The sequence below is a fragment of the Gobio gobio genome (assembly GCF_949357685.1).
Source record: "Gobio gobio genome assembly, chromosome: 4".
NCBI classification, from domain to species: domain Eukaryota; kingdom Metazoa; phylum Chordata; class Actinopteri; order Cypriniformes; family Gobionidae; genus Gobio; species Gobio gobio.
In genome coordinates, this window is record NC_137100.1 from 1643623 (window position 1) to 1666761 (window position 23139).

General features: G+C 36.4%; 3 protein-coding genes across 4 annotated transcripts in view; 1 reads left to right on the plus strand and 2 right to left on the minus strand.

Annotated features, from left to right (window-relative positions):
* The window catches only part of LOC307125703 (phosphatidylinositol-3,5-bisphosphate 3-phosphatase MTMR3), a 44285-nt gene extending 26809 nt beyond the window's left edge, over positions 1 to 17476 (plus strand). Inside the window, exons 16-21 of one of the 2 annotated variants that reach the window (XM_079815769.1) lie at positions 1061 to 1206; positions 1665 to 2382; positions 5561 to 5668; positions 5789 to 5874; positions 8915 to 8941; positions 13842 to 17476. In XM_079815769.1, the coding sequence (XP_079671895.1) occupies positions 1061 to 1206; positions 1665 to 2382; positions 5561 to 5668; positions 5789 to 5874; positions 8915 to 8941; positions 13842 to 14019 (1263 nt within the window). In that variant the 3' untranslated portion in view covers positions 14020 to 17476. The remainder of the gene's footprint in view (positions 1 to 1060; positions 1207 to 1664; positions 2383 to 5560; positions 5669 to 5788; positions 5875 to 8914; positions 8942 to 13841) is intronic. The other variant, XM_079815770.1, reaches the window with a different exon arrangement.
* Positions 14070 to 17500, minus strand: LOC307125704 (uncharacterized protein). Its single transcript, XM_079815771.1, has 2 exons — positions 16104 to 17500; positions 14070 to 16018 (listed from the first exon to the last, which is right to left on the minus strand). Exons 1-2 carry the CDS (start codon positions 16815 to 16817, stop codon positions 16016 to 16018), a joined length of 717 nt encoding a protein of 238 aa, XP_079671897.1. The 5' UTR covers positions 16818 to 17500; the 3' UTR covers positions 14070 to 16015.
* Positions 17501 to 21008: 3508 nt separating this feature from the next.
* cita (citron rho-interacting serine/threonine kinase a) overlaps positions 21009 to 23139 on the minus strand; it is a gene marked incomplete at its 5' end in the record, with an annotated part of 157909 nt that continues 155778 nt past the window's right edge. Inside the window, 1 exon segment of the mRNA XM_079814231.1 lies at positions 21009 to 23139. This exon segment is cut by the window's right edge and continues 795 nt beyond it.

A 23139-nucleotide genomic window follows, 5' to 3' on the forward strand; every position in this document is an offset into this window, starting at 1 on the left:
CTTAAATGTGACTTCCCGCAATTGCGACTTTAAAATTCACAATTCTGGCCTTTTTTATTGCAATTCTTACCATTTTTTCCTCGCAATTCTGACTTTTCTCGCAATTGAAACTTTTTTTCCCTCTCAATTCTGATTTTTTTCTCGCCATCACAACTTTATAACTCACAATTCAGACTTTTTTCTCGCAATTCTTATTTTTTCTCGCAATTGCAACTTTTTTTCCCTCGCAACTCTGCTTTTTTTCTCGCAATCACAACTTTATAACTCACAATTCTGACTTTTTCCTCGCAATTCTGGCTTCTCCCCATTGCGACTTTATAACGCGGACTTCTAACTTTTTTCTTGCAATTCAGATTTTTTTTCTCACAATCACAACTTTAAAACTCACAATTCTGACCTTTTTTCTCGCAATTCAGATTTTTTTCTCACAATCACAACTTTAAAACTCACAATTCTGACCTTTTTTCTCGCAATTCAGGTTTTTTTCTCTCAATCACAACTTTAAACCTCACAATTCTGACCTTTTTTCTCACAATTCAGATTTTTTTCTCTCAATCACAACTTTAAAACTCACAATTCTGACCTTTTTCCTCGCGAATTCGGACCTTTTTTCTCTCATTTCAGATTTTTTTTCTCGCGATTGCAACAATCACACAGTTCAGATTTATTTTCTTGCAATTCTGACTTTCCTCGCAATTGCGACTTCATAACGCGCACTTCTGGGTTTTTTTTCGCAATTGGGACTTTATAACTTGCAATTCTGACTTTTCTCGTAATTGCGACAATCACACAATAAAGATATTTTTTTCCCCTCGCAATTCAGACTTTTTTCTCGCAAATCTGACTTCTCGCCATTGCGACTTTATAACGCACACTTCTAACTTTTTTCCCTTGCAAATCTGACTTTTTCCTCGTAAATGTGACTTTTCGCAATTGCGACTTTAAAATTCACAATTCTGGCCTTTTTTATTGCAGTTCTTTAATGTCTTACCGCCATCATATGAACGTCAGTGATGTTAGCAGGTTCTGAGACGCTGTCTGAATCTCTCATGTCCGTCAGGTTTTGCACCCGGTGTGTCACGTGAGGAATCTGATGCTATGGAGTGCCGTCTACCTGCCTAACTCCGCCCCCTCCACGCCTTCTGATGAGTCATGTGTGCCAGACTCCGCCCCCTCAGCCTCACCTGAGGACACACCCATGAGCCGGTAAATCTCCAAACACAAGCGTTCCTGCAGCTCAGACAGTAGAGTGTGAAGCTGACTGGTGTGGGTTTTTTTAAAAACTCACAATTCTGACCTTTTTTCCTCGCAATTCTGACTTTTCTCACAATTCTGACTTTTTCTCGTAAATGTGACTTCTCGCAATTGTGACTTTAAAATTCACAATTCTGGCCTTTTTTATTGCAATTCTTACCTTTTTTCCTCGCAATTCTGACTTTTCTCGCCATCACAACTTTATAACTCACAATTCAGACTTTTTTCTCGCAAATCTGACTTCTCGCAATTGCGACTTTATAACTCACAATTCTAACTTTTTTCCTCGCAATTCAAACTTTTTTCTCGCAAATCTGACTTCTCGCCATTGCGACTCTATAACGTGCACTTCTGACCTTTTTTCTCACAATTCGGATTTTTTTTCTCGCAATCACAACTTTTCTCCGCAGGTTACCGAAGACTCGGTCATGTGACGATCTGCCCTCGTCATGTGAGGGTTTGACCCCAAACCGGCGCAGCAGTGACCCCAACAGGAAGGAGAAGTGGCAGGAGCACCTGCTCGCCCTGGAGAGGAGCGTAGCGGCGGAAACGGGCAGAAACAACTTAAACACGAGCGATTCTGAAGCGTTAAACCGGGACGGCCATTCTGTGACTGACAGCCAAACGGAACACATCTCACAGGAAGTGAAAGAAGACGACTACAGGAAGCTGAACGTTCTAAATAACACGCCTGCCTTTAATACTCCAGATGACTTTGACAGTGAGGACCAAATATCGGGATCGGCCGAGGATCAGGAAAAATCTACATCCCAGCATGAAAACCGCGAGTCATCATTACATCTAAACACGCACGCCCCCTTCACGATTACCCATGATCCTTCAGAATCCAGCAGCCAATCGTCCTCGGAGAGTTCCTCCAGTCCCAGCCACGCACGCGACCCTGGCTCTCCGGCGGATGAGGAGCACAGGGGCCCCCACACACAGGCTCCGCCCCCCTCGCCCCCCCCTCGGGCCTTCGGGCCCCTGGAGAAGGACGGGCTGAGTCTTCACAGCGACGCCGTGCAGGTGCGTCTGCGGCAGATGGAGGCGGGGCATCAGCTACAGGTGGAGACGCTGAAGAAGCAGGTGCAGGAGCTCTGGAGCCGTCTGCACGTCAACGGGAAGCTGGTGAGGAGCGCACACACACACACGCACACACACGCACGCACGCACTTTTGTAATTTTAAGCAATTTTGTAAATTTGAGCTTTTAAGTAAATTTTCGTGGATTTTAAGTTCATTTTGGTAGCAATTTTGTTCATTTTGGTGGCAATTTTGTTCATTTTCGAGCTTTTAAGTTCATTTTGGTGGCAATTTTGTTCATTTTGGTAGCAATTTTGTTCATTTTCGAGCTTTTAAGTTCATTTTGGTGGCAATTTTGTAAATTTGAGCTTTTAAGTACATTTTCGTGGATTTTAAGTTCATTTTGGTAGCAATTTTGTTAATTTTGGTGGCAATTTTGTTCATTTTGGTGGCAATTTTGTTCATTTTCGAGCTTTTAAGTTCATTTTGGTGGCAATTTTGTAAATTTGAGCTTTTAAGTAAATTTTTGTGGATTTTAAGTTCATTTTGGTAGCAATTTTTGTTCATTTTGGTAGCAATTTTTGTTCATTTTGGTGGCAATTTTGTTCATTTTCGTGGCTTTTAAGTTCATTTTGGTGGGTTTTTAAGTTCATTTTGTTAGCAATTTTGTTCATTTTGGTGGCAATTTTGTTTATTTTCGAGCTTTTAAGTTCATTTTCATGGCTTTTAAGTTCATTTTGGTGGCAATTTTGTAAATTTGAGCTTTTAAGTACATTTTCGTGGATTTTAAGTTCATTTTGGTAGCAATTTTGTTAATTTTGGTGGCAATTTTGTTCATTTTGGTGGCAATTTTGTAAATTTGAGCTTTTAAGTAAATTTTTGTGGATTTTAAGTTCATTTTGGTAGCAATTTTTGTTCATTTTGGTAGCAATTTTTGTTCATTTTGGTAGCAATTTTTGTTCATTTTGGTGGCAATTTTGTTCATTTTCGTGGCTTTTAAGTTCATTTTGGTGGGTTTTTAAGTTCATTTTGTTAGCAATTTTGTTCATTTTGGTGGCAATTTTGTTTATTTTCAAGCTTTTTAGTTCATTTTCGTGGCTTTTAAGTTCATTTTGGTGACAATTTTGTTAATTTTGGTGGCAATTTTGTTTATTTTTGAGCTTTTAAGTTCATTTTGGTGGCAATTTTGTTTATTTTCGAGCTTTTAAATTCATTTTGGTGGCAATTTTGTTTATTTTCGATCTTTTAAGTTCATTTTGGTGGCTTTTTAGGTTCATTTTGGTGGCTTTTTAAGTTCATTTTGGTAGCAATTTTGTTCATTTTGGTGGCAATTTTGTTTATTTCCGAGCTTTTTAGTTAATTTTCGTGGCTTTTAAGTTCATTTTGGTGGCAATTTTGTAAATTTGAGCTTTTAAGTAAATTTTTGTGGATTTTAAGTTCATTTTGGTGGCAATTTTGTAAATTTGAGCTTTTAAGTAAATTTTTGTGGATTTTAAGTTCATTTTGGTAGCAATTTTTGTTCATTTTGGTAGCAATTTTTGTTCATTTTGGTGGCAATTTTGTTCATTTTGGTGGCAATTTTGTTCATTTTCATGGCTTTTAAGTTCATTTTGGTGGCAATTTTGTTTATTTTCAAGCTTTTTAGTTCATTTTCGTGGCTTTTAAGTTCATTTTGGTGACAATTTTGTTAATTTTGGTGGCAATTTTGTTTATTTTCGAGCTTTTAAATTCATTTTGGTGGCAATTTTGTTTATTTTTGAGCTTTTAAGTTCATTTTGGTGGCAATTTTGTTTATTTTTGAGCTTTTAAGTTCATTTTGGTGGCAATTTTGTTTATTTTCGTGGCTTTTAAGTTCATTTTGGTGGCAATTTTGTTTATTTTCGTGGCTTTTAAGTCCATTTTGGTGGCAATTTTGTTTATTTTCGAGCTTTTAAATTCATTTTGGTGGCAATTTTGTTTATTTTCGATCTTTTAAGTTCATTTTCGTGGCTTTTAAGTTCATTTTGATGGCTTTTTAGGTTCATTTTGGTAGCAATTTTGTGCTCAGTTGGACACACTCAATTTTTCAACTTAACATCGAAATAAATTAATAAACTAAATTAACCATATAAACTAAATTACTGATCTAATTATTGATCTAAAGCCCACACTGTCACTGTATGATAATTGAAATGAACTGATGACATCAGCGTTTTCTCCAGAATGGCTATACAGCTGAATAAAATTATGCTGCATTATTTTCCTGTTTAAAACTGTAAATCTGCTTTGAAACAATCTACATTGTTAAAAGCGCTATATAAATAAAGTTGACTTGGTTCATTTTGGTGGCAATTTTGTTCATTTTCAAGCTTTTAAGTTCATTTTGGTAGCAATTTTGTTCATTTTAGTGGCAATTTAATAAATTTTGGTGACAATTTTTTTCATTTTGGTGGCAATTTAGTTTATTTTCGAGCTTTTAAGTTCATTTTTGTGGCTTTTAAGTTCATTTTGGTGACAATTTTGTTCATTTTGGTGACAATTTTTTTCATTTTGGTGGCAATTTAGTTTATTTTCGAGCTTTTAAGTTCATTTTTGTGGCTTTTAAGTTCATTTTGGTGAAAATTTTGTTCATTTTGGTGACAATTTTTTTCATTTTGGTGGCAATTTTGTTTATTTTCGAGCTTTTAAGTTCATTTTCGTGGCTTTTAAGTTCATTTTGGTGACAATTTTGTTCATTTTGGTGACAATTTTTTTCATTTTGGTGGCAATTTTGTTTATTTTCGAGCTTTTAAGTTCATTTTGGTAGCAATTTTGTTCATTTTAGTGGCAATTTAGTTTATTTTCGAGCTTTTAAGTTAATTTTTGTGGCTTTTAAGTTCATTTTGGTGACAATTTTGTTCATTTTGGTGACAATTTTTTTCATTTTGGTGGCAATTTAGTTTATTTTCGAGCTTTTAAGTTCATTTTTGTGGCTTTTAAGTTCATTTTGGTGACAATTTTGTTCATTTTGGTGACAATTTTTTTCATTTTGGTGGCAATTTTGTTTATTTTCGAGCTTTTAAATTCATTTTCGTGGCTTTTAAGTTCATTTTGGTGGCAATTTTGTTCATTTTGGTAGCGAATAAACTGATAAAGTGTCTGAATAAATGTTGGTTTGACTGTATTTATTGGTATAATTATAAATTATAATAGTTATAGTTATTGTAGTTAACATAGTTATTATAATTGAAGTTGCGGTTACCGTAGTTATTTAAGTGAGTTAATCTCCCGCTGTTAACTCTGAACCAACCCTTCCTCTTTCTCAGACGTCTCTGGCGGACGGGGAGAATAACGTGGAGTGTTTGCAGCGCTGCGGAGCCACTGATCTCCTGTCAGAGTCCAGCTGGGAACAGATCCAACAGCAGGAAGCAGAGGTGAGGACAAACACCAACACTGCAGAAGATGATGAGGAAGAGCACGTCACTGTTCTTTCTACCCTTTGTTTTGAGTATATCAGGGCCTCAGCGTCAGTGATGGTTAATGTGTGTGTCCAGGTGACCCAATGGTACTCGGATCACCCGGCGTCCCACTGCTACGCATGCGAGAGGACGTTCTGGCTGGCGAGGAAGCATCACTGCAGGTAAAGATGCTCGGAAATTAAAGGAATATTTCATGTTCATTAATGCACAGCCACAAGACATATGTGTGTGTTAACATGACTTTAGTGTGGGAATCACTTCTCAAACTGTGTTCTGTTTAAAGGGGTCATGAACCGCATGTTCTCCACTTATAATGTCAAGAATTTTACATCCACATTTTTTGACCCTCTCTTTCAAACACAGTTTTTATGGGCGTGTCTCATCCAAGACTCAGAAGTAAACGCCCACTGCTGTGATTGGCTAACAGATCTGCATATTAAAGTATTGTTTAACGTTCCCGCCGTTACATTTTGAAAACTTCCGAATACCTCGTTATTTGAAACATTTGCCAACAATGTGAACATTTCTGCGTATTAGATATGGTTTATAATTCTGTATTACAACAGTTATTGCTGACAAATGATAAGTTACGGTGATTTATGTAAATGTGATTATGAATGAATGACCCAGTCGTTCTCATAGGCTCTTCAGTCTTCCTGATGAAGCTTTTATTCAGGATTACAGCGAGCACTTCGGTCACCGCAACAACAAAAGCAGCTCGTCTTTCTTCCGTATCCGATAATCCAACACATTACCGCTGAAGCAAAGGAAAGAGCAGCGAATCACAAGCACTGAGTTTGAGCATTAGTGACACACGCTAAAAACACGGGTACTCACACGCATGTGTCGCGACTGTCGGATCCGATAGAGTCGTCACTGCATCATCTCGAACCGGGTCTCCTTTAAAAACTAATCTCGTATTTACTGCTACATGACGTGTGTGAATCAGTGGGCGGGGCTAAAGAGGTGATGATGTAGAAGTGGGCGTCGATCTTCTTCTGCAGAGGCGTGTCTTTCGTTGCACTATGACATCATACTGAGACAAAATCCGAAACGAGACGTTTTCTGAGCTTGGTTTCTATAAACGCTGTTTTTGGACTAACACAAGTTTTGAGTTGTGAAAACACGGTAAAAACACGGTTACTCACACGCGTGTGTTGCGACTGTCAGATCCGATAGAGTCGTCATTGCATCATCTCGAACCGTGTCTTGTTTAAAAACGAATCCGCAGTGAAATAAAGGAAACTAACTGACGCGATCTGGAGCTTAAAGTTCATCCACGCTTTGCTAACGTTTTTCCACAACGTCTTGTAATCCTCATTGGTTTTGTTGCTAATCCTCTCGTATTTACTGCTACATGACGTGTGTGAATCAGTGGGTGGGGCTAAAGAGGGGATGATGTAGAAGTGGGCGTCGATCTTCTTCTGCAGAGGCGTGTCTTTTGTTGCACTATGACATCACACTGAGACAAAATCCGAAACAAGCTGTTTTTGGACTAACACAAAACTTATATTTTTATTATATGCCAAGGAAAATATGATTTCTCAGGTCATGATCCCTTTGAAGTTCCAGTGTTACATCAGGATGCTAATCGCCATACAATTCTATAATAAATGATGAACTAAACTTGACATTTCTGCTTTTAAATCTTTCCTGCCTCATTCACTTCTATTGTACGTGCTTCACTGTAACCTCCATTTTTTGTTTTGTGTGTGTGTGTGTGTGAGAGACTGTGTGTGTGTTTAAGAAAACAAGGGATGTTTAAATAATTTGTGGTAATTAGCATTACTCCACATGTCGTGGATCGAGCTGGAGTGTTTCACACCGCACTTATTCCTCGTGTATTGTTCAAACTCACCAGCCTTTCGTCATGTTCAGGATGAAAACATCCACTAAACTGCTGTAAACATCAGATACAGATTTTTTTCAAATGTCTTCGCATAAATGTGTTAATCCACCTCAGTCCTGATGAAAACTACTAAATGTTTAAAGAAAAATAATTGCCAATGATTTTCAAAAACTGATTAATTACTGATTAGGGGGATAAAACACACAAAATGACTATTTTCAAAATCAAAAGTGATTGTGGACTGGATATTTTTCGCTTCTAACACAGTCTTGCACATGTGGAAGATCAGAAACAACACTGGCTTTGATGCATTGTTAGTTTTTGATCAGATTGTAATGTTTTCTTGCTCATTTATACGCAGTTATACTCCATATAAAGCCAGAAACTAAGCTTTTGTTTGCACAGGCCTGTCTAAAGGGTTAACCACCTGGTGATCAACAGAAAAACTTACACATTTGACCTCTTCCCAACAGGGAAAACCACCAACAGTCAAGAATGCATGATTATATGCAGTCATTGCTTTGCAAACAAGAAATTATGTTATAATGGAAGTCAATGGGGCAAAAACAGCCACGAGCAGAAAATGAGCGAGAAAACATTCAAATATGATCAAAAACTAACAATCCATCAAAGCCAGTGTTGTTTCTAATCTTCCACATGTCCAAGACAAAAGGGAAACAATATCCAGTCCACAATCACTTTTGATATTGAAAATAAGTCATTTTGTGTGTTTTATTCACCCCCGAATCAGTGACATCATTTATGAACTTGGCAATTAAAGTAAAAATCCTGAAACATTTAGTAGTTTTGATCAGGACTGAGGTTGATTAACACATTTATGCAAATAAATGTGAAAGAAATATGTCTCTGATACATGTTTTCATCCTGAACATGACGAAAGGCTCGTGAATTTGCCCACAGTGTATAGTCGAGTTTAACATTTTCCCAAAATATGTGCCAAAATAAGATTTGTCACCAAAAATCATTCCATTTGCTGAAACACAGAGAACGTTGTGGCCAATTTAAGACTCATCAGCGCCACATAGTGGCTGAAAACGCCCCAACATCCCATAAGGGTTCACCCCGCTCACACACATCCGCGAAAACAACTAAACCCGCTGTATTGTGAAACACTACATGTGCATCACCGTTTTCACACATTCGCATTTATGAAGTTGACACGGAGATGATAATGGTACTCAAACACGTACAATTTGAAAAACGCTATTGCTGTCGCAGCTGGCCTGACGAGAAGCGGCCGCTGTGGAGTAAATGAGGAGTGCTCGTGTGTAAAGCGGTGTGTGTGAGCGGCGTCTGATGTGTGTGTCTCTCTCTCTCTCGTTCTGCTGCAGTGGCAGAGAGCCGGTTGAGGAGGCCTGGTGAGTAGGGCTGAAACGATTAGTCGACAATAAAAAATTGTCGACAAATATCTTTGTTGTCGAGAGTCGTTTGATCTCATGTGTCCTAATTTAAGGGCCTGCAATATCGTGATTTGACCGCTAGGGCGCTGTAGCGCTCGAGTGTAATGCAGCCCTTACAAATGTGGCGGTAGAAGAAAACAGCGCGAATGATGGAGAGCAAACTAATCTGAACTAGCAAGATGTGGGAAAGTTGCACAAAACGAAGGCTGCGTCTCAATCAGCTCCTGGTTCAGTAGTCAGGGATCAGCCCATTGACTCGTGTGAACCAGGAGCTGATTGAGACGTGCAAGGCCAAACTTTTCACGGGAGCACAACGTGCATGTTGAGCACTTAACCCCTTAACTATCACCCCACTTTTTGACAATACACATGAAAATGCACTATCCAAACTTAAAGGGCTGTAATTCAAGAATGCTTTGGAATATATTAGGGCTGTCAAAAGATTAATCGCGATTAATCGCATCCAAAATAAAAGTATATACTGTACTGTACTGTATAATCTTCAATACATATACATATAAATGTTTTATATATAAAACTATAAAAAAAATTCTTAAATATATACATGGTTGTGTGTGTATTTATATATAAATAATAATTAACAGAGTACACAAACTTATTTTGGATGCGATTAATCGCGATTAATCTTTTGAGAGCCCTAGAATATAGACCTAAGTTTGGTCTTGTTTTAAAGCTTATTGCTGAAGTGAAAGCAAATCAAAATATGAAAGTATGAAAAAGTTATGGAAGTTTAAACTTACTGTAAATAAAAAATACTGTACTAAATATTTTTTATAAAATATATATTTTACAAAAATGTTTGAATCTAAAATTACTATAAAATCAAATCCATATGTCTAACCAAGTTGTGTTCCAAATTTGAAGTTGATATCACAAAAATTGAAGTTCCCATGAGATTTTGTTGAGGCGCTGTACCAAAAACAGCCACTGGGTGTCACTCATTCCATTGATTGTTTTTTTGATGCATTTTCCTGTAATTTTCTGTCCAAATGTCACTTCCATCACAAAACGGTCACCAAATATGGAACCTTGAGACTCAGAGCTTTCCGACGATATGCGTTTTGTCAAGATTAGAAAAGATTTTGATTATAAAGTAGTTAAAATAAATGTTGTAATATAAAACATGACACCACCCACTAGGGGAGGAGCCTGCTAAAATAATTAAAAGTAGCATTTCCATGGTAACGCAACATCCAATTTCAAAACAGTTTTCACAGGATAAATTTTGAGTTCGTAAGCTTTCGAATGATACCCAATTTATGATAATTACTAAAATATATGATACAAAAAAAAAGGCGATCAAAAAAAGAGTGCCAGGTGACAGTTAAGAGGTTAAAGAGGAAACAACTAACTAGCGGTAAATCTCTTTATTAGAGAATGCAATACTACTAATAATTGTAATAATATTAACAATAATAATAAAATTACAGTAATGTGATGATTTATTTAGCATTGAATAAAGTTTGATGGAGCTTGGAGTCAGGACTGTTTTTATTATTATAACACTATTAGGTATTATAGTCTCATCATTGCCTGTATTTTGTTCATATGCATGAAGACTCACAAGAGGCGACGTTAGGAAGAATATCACGTTTTCGTATTGTTAATTAAAAGGTGAATGAGAATCTGTCATGTAATAGATTAATATTATATCATTTTGTCTGCAATGTCATTTGCAGATTAATAGTTTTACCATTGTTTGTGTCCTCTTTTTCTGTTTCAGTTCTAAGAAAAGCAGTGGGCCTATTATTGTTTTACAAATGAAGCTGCCAAGAGATGTTCACATTCAAACATCTATTTTTTTTGTCTGTAATGCAGCACATTTTTTGTTTATCATTATTTATTTTTTCAATTGAAAGCGAACAGAATATCTAAACAATGCTTAGAGAGCATTTGTGTGTGATTTGAGTTCTGAGAACTTGCCTCAAAGTTAATCAAAACATCCATTTCAAAAGCTGAAGTGACTTTCTTTTTAATAGATTATAGTTAGAATATGTATAACTCAATGTTTTAACTAATTGAAAAGGCTGAATAATCGTTCAAAATGTACTGATTAGTCGTTGATGGCAATGACAATATATGATTAGTAGATTAATCGCTCGAATAATCGTTCAAAATGTGCTGATTAGTCGTTGATGGCAATGACAATATATGATTAGTAGATTAATCGCTCGAATAATCGTTCAAAATGTGCTGATTAGTCGCTGATGGAAAGACAACAATCGAGGATTAGTCAATTAATCGCTCGAATAATCGTTAAAAATGTACTGATTAGTCGTTGATGGCAATGACAATATATGATTAGTAGATTAATCGCTCGAATAATCGTTCAAAATGTGCCGATTAGTCGCTGATGGAAAGACAACAATCGAGGATTAGTCGATTAATCGCTCGAATAATCGTCCAAAAATTTATCTATTAGTCGTTGGTGACAATGACAATCGATGCTTAGTCGATTAATCGCTCAAATAATAGATCAAAATGTACTGATTAGTCGTTGATGGCAATGACAATCGATGATTAGTCGATTAATCACTCAAATAATAGATCAAAATGTACTGATTAGACTAGGGGTGCACCGATCCGATATTAGGATCGGATATCGGCCGCGATACTGACAAAATAGCTGGATCGGGGATCGGAAAAATTAACAGATCCACAAGCCGATCCAGGTGTTTTTTTTCCGTCGCAGCAGAACCTACGTCATTCGTCAGCTTCACGTGTGTCGCATGCTAGAAGGGAGCGAGCCAGAGTCGGCTGTGTGGAGGAGATATTTCACGCTTGCCACGCTAAACTAGTTCGTCGCTGTTTCGAGGGTATTACTGCAAAGTCAGGGTCTTTCCTGCATTGACATTTTTTTGACGGCCAAAGCCTAATTTGATGAGTTATTGTGATTTACGAGTGATGTAGAACAGATGCTGCGCTCGTGACTGAGTGACAGAGAGACCGATCTGAGAGCTCCTCCCCCGCGCGCGCTCTCTGGGTCTTCAAAATAATCAGTGTTCGCTCTCATATTTCACATAATCCAAATCAAAAGCTCGGAAGACCGAAACCATGTTGCACGTGACACATTCGGACAATTTTGTCCTTGAATTATCACTGGGTGTGAATTGCACTCAAAAAACATTGACTCTTCTCTGACCAGCTGACATAAAGCATACTTTCAATAAGCGGGAGACAAATTATATCCAGTTATGAAGTGTTTTCTGTGTGTTGACATCTTTCGCGATGTTCTAACAGACGGGATTCGCACACAACGCGTCTGCTAATGTCCGATTCGGGACCTAATGACTCCTTTGAACCGAATCATTTTAACGACTGGCCAGAACAACTGATCTGTCCAACACTGAACTCATGAACTCAGTTTATTAATTTACTCAGAACGCAACTGAAATGAGAACACAAGTGTGCTTACCCATTTTAGCAAGAGTGGGTAGTAAGAATTATTTTTAATTATCAACAGTATTTCATCTTATTTCTGTTGACAATGTGTAGTAAAATAAATAGGCCTAGCCTACAATCATTTAATCTGGAGTGAGGTGAAACCAGAACAAAGTTGTTATTAGCTAGCTGAAAATTTTTATTAAATTGCATATGGTAGAAAATTAGACTATTTGTTAATTTGTAATGCTACTTTTTAATATTGATATGATTATATACCAAAACAATTATCTGTAGTGTAAAAAATGTTTGGTAACTGTCAGATTACTATTGTATGTTTGACTGTTTTTTGTTTCCACTGCTACATTTTATTTATTTAAAGAAGTTAGATTACATTCTATTTTAGATTTGAATGCACAATTGTTTTTTAAATAAATAAGAATTCAACACCTTACATACATCTGTTATTTTGTCTTAGTTATGTTTAGTTAGTAAAGTCTGGTGCCTTTAGTCTCTTCAAGGAAGGTATAAGGTGGAAGATATACAGTTTATTATTAATTCAACAATATATCGGATCGGTATCGGGTATCGACAGATACACAAAGCCCAGGCATCGGTATCGGGACTGAAAAAGTCGGATCGGTGCACCCCTAGATTAGACGTTGATGGGAATGAAAATAATCGAGGATTAGTCGATTAATCGCTCGAATAATCATAAAAAATGCACTGATCGGGCGTTGATGGCAATGTCAATCGACGATTAATCGTTCGAATAATCGTTCAGAATGCGCTGATTAGTCATCGATGTCACTCGATGACTAGGCGATTAATCGCTCGAATAATCGTAAAAAAATGTACTGATTAGTCGCTGATGGCAACGACAATCGATGATTAGTCGATTAATCGTTCGAATCATCGTTCAAAATGTACTGATTAGTCGTTGATGGCAATGACAATCGATGATTAGTCGATTAATCGCTCAAATAATAGATCAAAATGTACTGATTAGACGTTGATGGGAATGAAAATAATCGATGATTAGTCGATTAATCGCTCGAATAATCATAAAAAATGCACTGATCGGGCGTTGATGGCAATGTCAATCGCCGATTAATCGCTCGAATAATCGTTCAGAATGCGCTGATTAGTCATCGATGTCAATCGATGACTAGGTGATTAATCGCTCGAATAATCTTTCAAAATGTACTGATTAGGCGGCGATGTCAATAACCGGCGATTAGTCGTTCGAATAATCATCCGATTAATCTGTTATTAAAATAATCGTTTGTTGCAGCCCTACTGGTGAGACTTTCCTCCTTCACTTCCTGTCTGTCTCTTCTCACTCAGCATCTTCCTGCCCCCCCGCAGCTGCTCATGCTTGCTCTGTTGATCAGATCCAGCTGTTAGCCATGAGTTATGATGCGGTTTGCTAATGAACTCTCTCTCGCCCCTGCAGGAATTGTGGGAATGTGTTCTGCGCCAGCTGCTGCGACCAGAAGGGGGCGGTAGCGAGTCAACAGCAGAACCACGTGTGCCAGGCGTGTTATGGGCACCTCCGGCCCTCAGCCGTCCCCCCGGCCCTCCCCCCCGCAGACCTGGAGCTGGAGAAACCCATCACGGCCAGCTCCAACTGAGCCCACTCATCATTTACTCACCCTCATGTCGTCACGTATGACCAAAAACAGCCGCACACACGTATGAAGTGTATGACGAGAGTTCAGGGACCAGATTCACGAAGAGCTGAACTCTTTCCTCTAATGTGTCCATTGAGCGCGTGTGTTTTCCCCCAATCACGTTCAGGCTCGTGTGTGTTGTGCCATAAGAGCTGCAGTTCACTCAACGGCCACCGGTGTCGCTAATCACACAGGTTTCATTAAAGACCGACTAAAGGAATTAAAGGGAACAACCGCTATACATGTTCTCTAAATGTCTAAGCACACGATGTGTTCGAGAGACTTCAACGTTAATTAAATTGAACAGAAATAGCTTAAAGTCGGCGTGAAACGGAAGTTGAGTCGTATATTTGAAAAAATGTAGGGCGAGGCTTGATTTCGTCCTTCGGGAATTGATTGGATCTTCTTCCACTCCAGTAAAACCAATGCAATTTATTTTTCTTCAATAATATTTTTTCTTTTTAATTTTGTATTTTGAGATGATTTGATGGTATTTTTTAATATTTATGCAATAATTATGGTCTATTTCTGCCATTGAAAATTATACAAAAATTAGTTTTTGTAATTATTATTATTTTTTTCCCCTGAAATTTGAAAAAATGTAGGGCGGGGCTTGATTTCGTCCTTCGGGAATTGATTGGATCGTTTGAAGTTGCTAAACAAAATGGAGGCAGATTTGAATGCCAGTTTGCGCTCAGCTGTGGAGAAAAACTCAATCTATCTCTTAAATAAAGGGGTATTTTCTCTAAATTTTTTCTACATATGTTACTGAGCTTATTTCCTCTCTTCTCGCTGACTTTCACTCATTTATGGCTTTATTTCTGTCAAACTTTTTTCTCAGCTGACAGGAAGAGAAGTCGTTTCGATGGGGGAGGGAAAGTTAACGTATTTGATTAAAGATTATAAATGTAAATTAATTTTTAAAAATGAATGAAGTGCACAGATAAATCAGTTATAGTAAACACTACAATATTACATATAAAAATTCCAATTGTAAAATGTGATTTCATGCCGACTTTAAGTTCGATTAGCTCTGCTCTCAAACACTGGAATGTCTAATTAATTTAATTCATGAAACATACAATTTATTAAAAGCTTATTTAAAAAAAAAACATGTTTAGGACCGTATGAAATGCGTTTTATTTTGACCAAATTTAGTGTTTTCCATTTTTGAGCTATTTAGATGAGGAAATGATGGCAGAACGATCTGTTTTTTTGGTGGACTGTCCCTTTAAGTGACTGACCCGTTCCTACTTTCACATTTTTATTGACAAATTCCATGATATTCCGCATTTTTATGACTGGATTCTGAGATTGAAATCCCAGAGCCCTGATATTGAAGACGTTCCTGATTAACGGCCACCGGTGTCGCTGCTCAATCTGAGCCCTTTCATATTCATCAAACTATTCACGATTATCAGACCAAATGCTGCATTTTAAACAAGTTATTCCTCAATTCCAAATGTTTTCAGAGTGAAGTCACATGATCATGACATCAGTCGGAGCCGTCACGTTATTAATATACATCATATGTGGCAATGCTTGATATTAGGAATTCAATTTGGACTAGACTCTTTAAAAAGAGAGATTACATTCCTGAACGTTTTGGGAATACAAAATATTCTCGGCTTTACTCGAGTTTCGTGAATCCACCCCGGATCTTGTCATGATTATTTATATTTAAAAAAAAATCATATACAGTCAAACCAAACATGATTCAGACACAGATATGATGTTCCTCTAGTGTGTGAGGACACTAATGTTCATTTCTGAAGTGAGGAGAGCAAAATAAAGTCATTAAATGAAGCGTTGCTTGCTCATTGGTTGAGCTAAACTGGTATTATCTGATTGTGTTCTTAAATCTAACAGCTGATTGGTTGATTGTGATCCATTACATCCCTTTCTATCAAAGTGATCTGACATTAACAAGAGGAGTTTGTTCAGTTTAACTCAGAGTTCACTTTGGTGGCTTTTAAGTTCACTTTGGTGGCTTTTAAGTTCACTTTGGTGGCTTTTAAGTTCATTTTGGTGGCTTTTAAGTTCACTTTGGTGGCTTTTAAGTTCACTTTGGTGGCTTTTAAGTTCATTTTGGTGGCTTTTAAGTTCACTTTGGTGGCTTTTAAGTTCACTTTGGTGGCTTTTAAGTTCACTTTGGTGGCTTTTAAGTTCATTTTGGTGGCTTTTAAGTTCCTTTTGGTGGCTTTTAAGTTCACTTTGGTGGCTTTTAGGTTCACTTTGGTGGCTTTTAAATTGACTTTGGTGGCTTTTAAGTTCACTTTGGTGGCTTTTAAGTTCATTTTGGTGGCTTTTAGGTTCACTTTGGTTGATTTTAAGTTCACTTTGGTGGCTTTTAAGTTCACTTTGGTGGCTTTTAAGTTCATTTTGGTGGCTTTTAAGTTCCTTTTGGTGGCTTTTAAGTTCACTTTGGTGGCTTTTAGGTTCACTTTGGTGGCTTTTAAATTGACTTTGGTGGCTTTTAAGTTCACTTTGGTGGCTTTTAAGTTCATTTTGGTGGCTTTTAAATTGACTTTGGTGGCTTTTAGGTTCACTTTGGTTGATTTTAAGTTCATTTTGGTGGCTTTTAAGTTCACTTTGGTGGCTTTTAGGTTCACTTTGGTGGCTTTTAAGTCGACTTTGGTGGCTTTTAAGTTCATTTTGATGGCTTTTAAGTTCACTTTGGTGGCTTTTAAGTTCACTTTGATGGCTTTTAAGTTCACTTTGGTGGCTTTTAAGTTCACTTTATTGGTGTTTATGTTCATTTTTAGTTGCTTTTGTTCATTTTGGTTGCAGTTTTGTTAATTTCCATCATTTTCTAAACTGTAGCGAATAAACTGTGATAACGTGAGAAAATGTTGAAGGTGTCTGAAAACATTTTGGTTTGACTGTAGTGCGTGTATGCAAATGAGATGAGATCTGATGGTTTTGTTGCACAGAAAGCAGACGTTCCTCAGACGTGTTGCTCTGGAGAAAGAAACATGAGGCTGAGGAAATGATGAGAGAAGTGAACTATTCCCGCTGGACTCTCGTACTTTAATCATGTTCTCCGGGACCCTGATCGATTCGGTCTGACTTTACAGATCACCGGAGGAGTTTTGCACACTTGAATCTGTGTACGTGAAATTTGTATGTATATTATGTCACGTGTACAGCCAATGCAATGAAAGCTTGACGGACTGAATGAGTTTCACGAACTTGAGCAATACACACAGGATCTAAAGCATCTTAATGGGGAGGATAAAGGAGAAGATCCGTGTGTGACCATCTCAAATGTGTCTGCTGTCGCTTTGCCCTGATGAAATCTCCCACAATGCAATGCTGCTGTCTTTCCTCTCTATGTTGGACAGAGTTTGTACGAGCTGCTACTGCTGTCGCTTATGCAGCCGTTTGTGTGAATGAAATTAAAGCACAACACACTGCCAACCTGAGTGTGTGTCTGACTGACGAAACTTCAACCTCACTGAGTTCATTTAAAACGTGCAACTCTTCACCACTTTAACCCTAAAGCCTGACATAAAATAATAGCCCAAATAATCTTGTTTTTTGAACCTTTAGACAAAAAAAGTTTGCTTTTGTGGCTCATATAATGAGAAAATGAAGGAACAAACGGCTCAAAGAGGCCAAAAACAACACTAATATGGAATTTGGTGCGGATGCTGATATTTATGTTCAAAAAGTGATGTAATATAAATCAATGAGATCTCGCCAAAATGCATTTAAATATCAATATCTGCCAATAATATCTTAGTAAGATGATATTTAAATGCTTAGTTTTAAGATCAAACCTCTGTAGTTTTAAAACAATAATGCAGTAAGTAATCATTTTTAGTATTTAATAGGCTTAAAATATATATAAGATAGAAAATTTGGTATCAATATTTCTATGTGAGGATTGATCTACTCGATACATCATCAGTATCGCAAGTTAAGTTAAAAAAAAAATATACACAACATCAGAGATTCTTGTGGACTTTAATTTTGGCAGAAGTTCTGAAATTAGAGGTAAAACGTTACTTTAACGAAGAGAAAACAAGCGGTAGTTTAACTCTCCTGGGGCATTCGGGTCCGTTTTGACCCGGGAGAGGTACTTTTTTTTTGGAATCCATAGTTTTTACTACAAAATATATAACATATAAGTGTATTAAGACTGTCAAAACACTCATCTATCCCCCCCCCCAGATTTTTTTATTTAAAAAATGTCAAAGATATAACAAATTCAACTACATTTTTACACCTTTTGTGTTTGCTGAGCAAAAGTTCATAGACCAAAGTCTAAATGTGAAACAGGAAAGAGGAACTAGAAAAGAAAAAGTCCACATTTCACTTAGTCGTAGTCTTTTGACTTAAATGCCCTTTAGTTTTAGTCACCTGAATTGTTTTAGTTTTAGTTCAGTTGTAAAGCATTAATTGAGCATTTAAGCATCACATAACCGACTGTCACTGAATACATGACAAAACTGACATTGTGTTTTTAACATAAAAAATACACGAAAGAGCTCAAATCACTTCTTATGTTTGTCATTTAAAAACATCTATATAGTTTTTATAATGGTGTATTTCTGTTTTAATTAGTATACCAGGTTAAGCTAAAGCTTCAGATAACCCTTACAGAAATGAACCATGGTTTTACTACAAATAAAACAAACAAAAAAACATGGTTATGGTAACCACAAATTACCCATGGCTTTACTCTATAGTTTAACCATGGGATTTGTGGTAAAACTGTGGTTATATAAATGGTAATCAATTAGCAAAAAAAAAAAAAAACATGGTTACTACACTTTTAAAAGTTGAATAAAACCACGGTTAATTTTCGTGAGGTAAGTTTAAGTTTATTTATTTAATTTCAAGTAATGAATATGTTTTAATGGTTTTTAATTAACTATTATAACCCTGATACTTTATTGAATGTGTCAAAAATATTGTTCTTAGTCTTTACTCCAGACTATGAATTAAATGGGAATGTAATTAAATACAAAAACGTATATATAATGCGTGACTTTAATTATAAACAAGCTGGAAATACACCGGGACTCTTATTTTGAAATGCCTTACTATTGCAGTTCAGATGAGGGAGATCAAATATGCGTTGTTACAACCGTCTAAATCATATTACTACATACACATGGTAAAGTAAACATTGTGATTATTCCTCAGCATTAGTTCATAAGCATAACCTGTCATAAATGTGTGTTATTGATCGATTGAGCCGTTCTGAAGCGCTGTCGCGTGAGCCTGTAGAAGCTCAAAATAGAGCCGTGTTTTCCCGCCGTTATATCCTCACGTGAGCTCCTCCATTACACAGGACATCAGTTCTGTTCTCTTCTCTAATCCTCCCTCACTAACATTTTCCTCTCGTTTTTATCCTTTGACGAAAATGACAGTAGATTTTCCTCATATTTTCTGTCATCGAACACCAGTTTTTATTGAGTTATCATGAAAAAAGGTCGTTGAAAATTATGATTAATCCGTCAACGATATGAACACTGGTTTGCCGCCACCAATCGATGAACCGTTGTAGCGTGAAAAAGGAGATTTAAGATGTTTATCATATTTTTTTTTTCATATGAAAGTAAACGTTTATGCAAGTAAAATTAATAGGTTTTGTTAGAAAAAGAAAATGTCGGTTTCATAAATAAATGTAAACCGTTTAGAGCAGTACGTTAGTTAAATCATACTGGAAATTCTCATATGTTCATATAAATGTCCATTTATGATATAATCTAAGGGTTAGGTAAATTTAAGACCAAAGAAAATTAGGAATAAATGGAAGAGAACACAACCGGTCATTGTATTCTCTAATTTTGAAGTGTCTCTAATAGACATTTAGAGAACATCACTTCCAACAGATCTCCATTAATATTTAATATCTTAAAGTTAAAATAGCTCTGCTCCCAAACTCTAGAATATGGAAATAACGTTTCCTGAACCTTCTGATCACATGTACTACAAAAAAAGTGATTTTTCAGTAGTTATGTCTGGTTTTCCAGTGCAAATATTTAAAGGTTAATAAATAAATGACATAAGAAATCTTGTGAAAGTGATTTTATGATTAAAACAAGAACAAATCTCTGCCAATGGGATCAGAAAAATCAACTTAATTCAAATGTGAGTCAATTTCATACCCAATGACAGATATTTGTTCTTGAGCCTAAACTCTTTTGTTCAGTTTCTCAGAAAATAAGACTTGATTTTGCTTCTCCAGTAAATGTGTTTTGATGTTTATTTTAAGGATATTTGCGCTGGAAAACAAAAATAAAGATAAAATAAAAGATATAATTGAAATCTATTTTATTCATTTTTGTTTGTTTTCCGTTTTAATGGTTACATTTTAGTAATCAAAAAGCACGTCTAATTATTTGAAATCATGAAACTTGTACAATTTAACAACAATTTATTACAAATTTAGCAAAAAATACATGTTTAGGGCCGTATGAAATCGGTTTTATTTTTCTCAAATGCCGTTTTGCTTTGACCAAATTCTGTTGGTCATTTTTGGGTGAATTATTCAGTCACAGTGATGATTAATTTCTCCAAATTTGTCATTTTTGGGTGAACTGACCCGTCCTACTGTTGATTTATTCATCCACAAGTTAAACAGTTCTGTGGCATATACAGTAAATTCTGTTTTTATGGATGGATTCTGCGATTATGTTCATACATTTTCCTCATGGCAGAAATCATGGAGCCCTGATATAATGCCATGATATTGAATTTAAGACTTTCTGCTCCAATTTAAGACTTTATAAGACCTGCGGAAACCCTGTAATGAAATGTCTCATAAATATATATCGTTTTTTTGCATCACAGCTTTAAATTATGACTGTTTTATGCGCTTATGTGTATTTTTGTGTGCATTAAAGAGTTTACCTGTGGTGAAAGTCCATCTCCAGTCCTGTCCGAGAAGAGCGGATCCTGAAAGAGTCACTGAAGGAACACTCAGAGGCTCAGGTAAAGATAGAGCTTTTGTTTATTAGTGGCTATAGATAATGCTGTCGGACCATAATCATAAAAAATGAGAAAACAAGAAACGCTACATCTCTGGTCAGCAGTGGGTTAACATCGGCATGGGTTAGCGCAGAACCAAGTGCATCAAGTCACAGAAATGAGAAGCGGGAACAGAACAAACCCGTCACAGCGTCTCCATGCGACAGAACGAGACCGTCCTTGAGGATTGACACATTCTGATCCTGAGTTGCTCATTGGCTCTCGGAGAGCGGATGGGGAAAGCACACGACACCGAACACGCCAGAGCAATCCAGCCGGCTTGATTCAAGCAAAAATGTTCCGATCGAGAATCACGTCCAGTTACAAACCCGTTCCTCGCGCTTCGCTTCTTAACAAAAATAGACCCGCCTCGCGATTCGCCATATCGTCTTATAAAAAACATCACGTGGGCGTATTTACAGGGGTGACATGTGACATTCTGAGGGGTTACAAAGATTCCGCTACGCTGCCGCCGGGGATTGTGGGTAGTGCGGGAAGAGAGAGAGAGTGTCGAGGAAACCACGAAAACTTATTTCTGCCACGGAAAACTCAAATAATTAAGGAAATTGCGACTTTTAAACTCACAATTTTAACGTTTTACCTCAAACGTTTTACGAGTTCACATCTTACAATTCTGAGCTTTTCTTTTCATCATGGAATAAAAAAAACGTTCTCTCACAATTATGACTTTCCCCCGCAATTCAGAATTCGCAATTCTGAGAAAAGTCTGTTTTCAAAATCGCATTTTTTAGCAATTCAGCGCGACATAACCTCGCAACTGTGAGAAAAACTGAGATCAAAAGTTTAAAATACCTTTTTTTCCAATGGCGGAAGCAAAAATAATCTGAATTGTGAAACGTAAACTCATAATTTAGATGTTTTTTCCTCACAATTTGAACGTTTTTCCTCATAATTTACGAGTTTTCTTCTGAATTCTGAGTTCACATCTTACAATTCTGAGCTTTTCTTTTCATCATGGAATTAAAAAAACGTTCTCTCACAATTATGACTTTCCCCCGCAATTCAGAATTCGCAATTTAAGAAAAGTCTGAGTTTTCAAAATCGCTTTTAAAACGTTTATTTTTTATTTTTTTAGCAATTCAATGCGACATAACCTCGCAACTGTGAGAAAAACTTAGATAGAAAGTTTAAAATACCTTTTTTTCCAATGGCGGAAGCAAAAATAATCTGAATTGTGAAACGTTAAAGTTTTTCCTCATAATTACGAGTTTATATCTCGCCAGTTTCCTCAAAATTCTGAGTTCACATTTTGCAATTCTGAGCTTTTCTTTTCCTCATGAAATTAAATAAAATTTCTCTCACACTATTATGACTTTCCCCCGCAATTCAGAATTTGCAAATTCACAATTCTGAGAAAAGTCTGAGTTTTCAAAAGCGCATTTTTTAACAATTCAGCTTGATATAACCTCGCAACCGTGAGAAAAACTGAGATCAAAAGTTAAAAATATTTTTTTTCCATGGCGAAAGCAAAAATAATCTGAATTGTGAAACGTAAACTCATAATTTACATGTTTTTTCCTCATAATTTACAAGTTTTCTTCTGAATTCTGAGTTCACATTTTACAATTCTGAGCTTTTCTTTTCATCATGGAATAAAAAAAACGTTCTCTCACAATTATGACTTTCCCCCGCAATTCAGAGTTTTCAAAATCGCATTTGAAACGTTTTTTTTTTTTTTTAGCAATTCAGTGCGACATAACCTCGCAACTGTGAGAAAAACTGAGATAGAAAGTTTAAAATACCTTTTTTTCCAATGGCGGAAGCAAAAATAATATGAATTGTGAAACAAACGTTTTTCCTCATAATTACGAGTTTATATCTCGCCAGTTTCCTCTAAATTCTGAGTTCACATCTTACAATTCTGAGCTTTTCTTTTCCTCATGAAATTAAATAAAATTTCTCTCACACTATTATGACTTTCCCCCGTGATTCAGAATTCGCAAATTCGCAATTCTGAGAAAAGTCGGAGTTTTCAAAAGCGCATTTTTTAACAATTCAGCTTGATATAACCTCGCAACCGTGAGAAAAACTGAGATCAAAAGTTTAAAAAAAAAAATCTACATGGCGAAAGCAAAA

What these genes read in the sequence shown, in the direction of transcription:
- LOC307125704 (XM_079815771.1), bottom strand. Translation starts at nt 16,817, where the DNA reads ATGAACATAAACACCAATAAAGTGAACTTAAAAGCCACCAAAGTGAAC.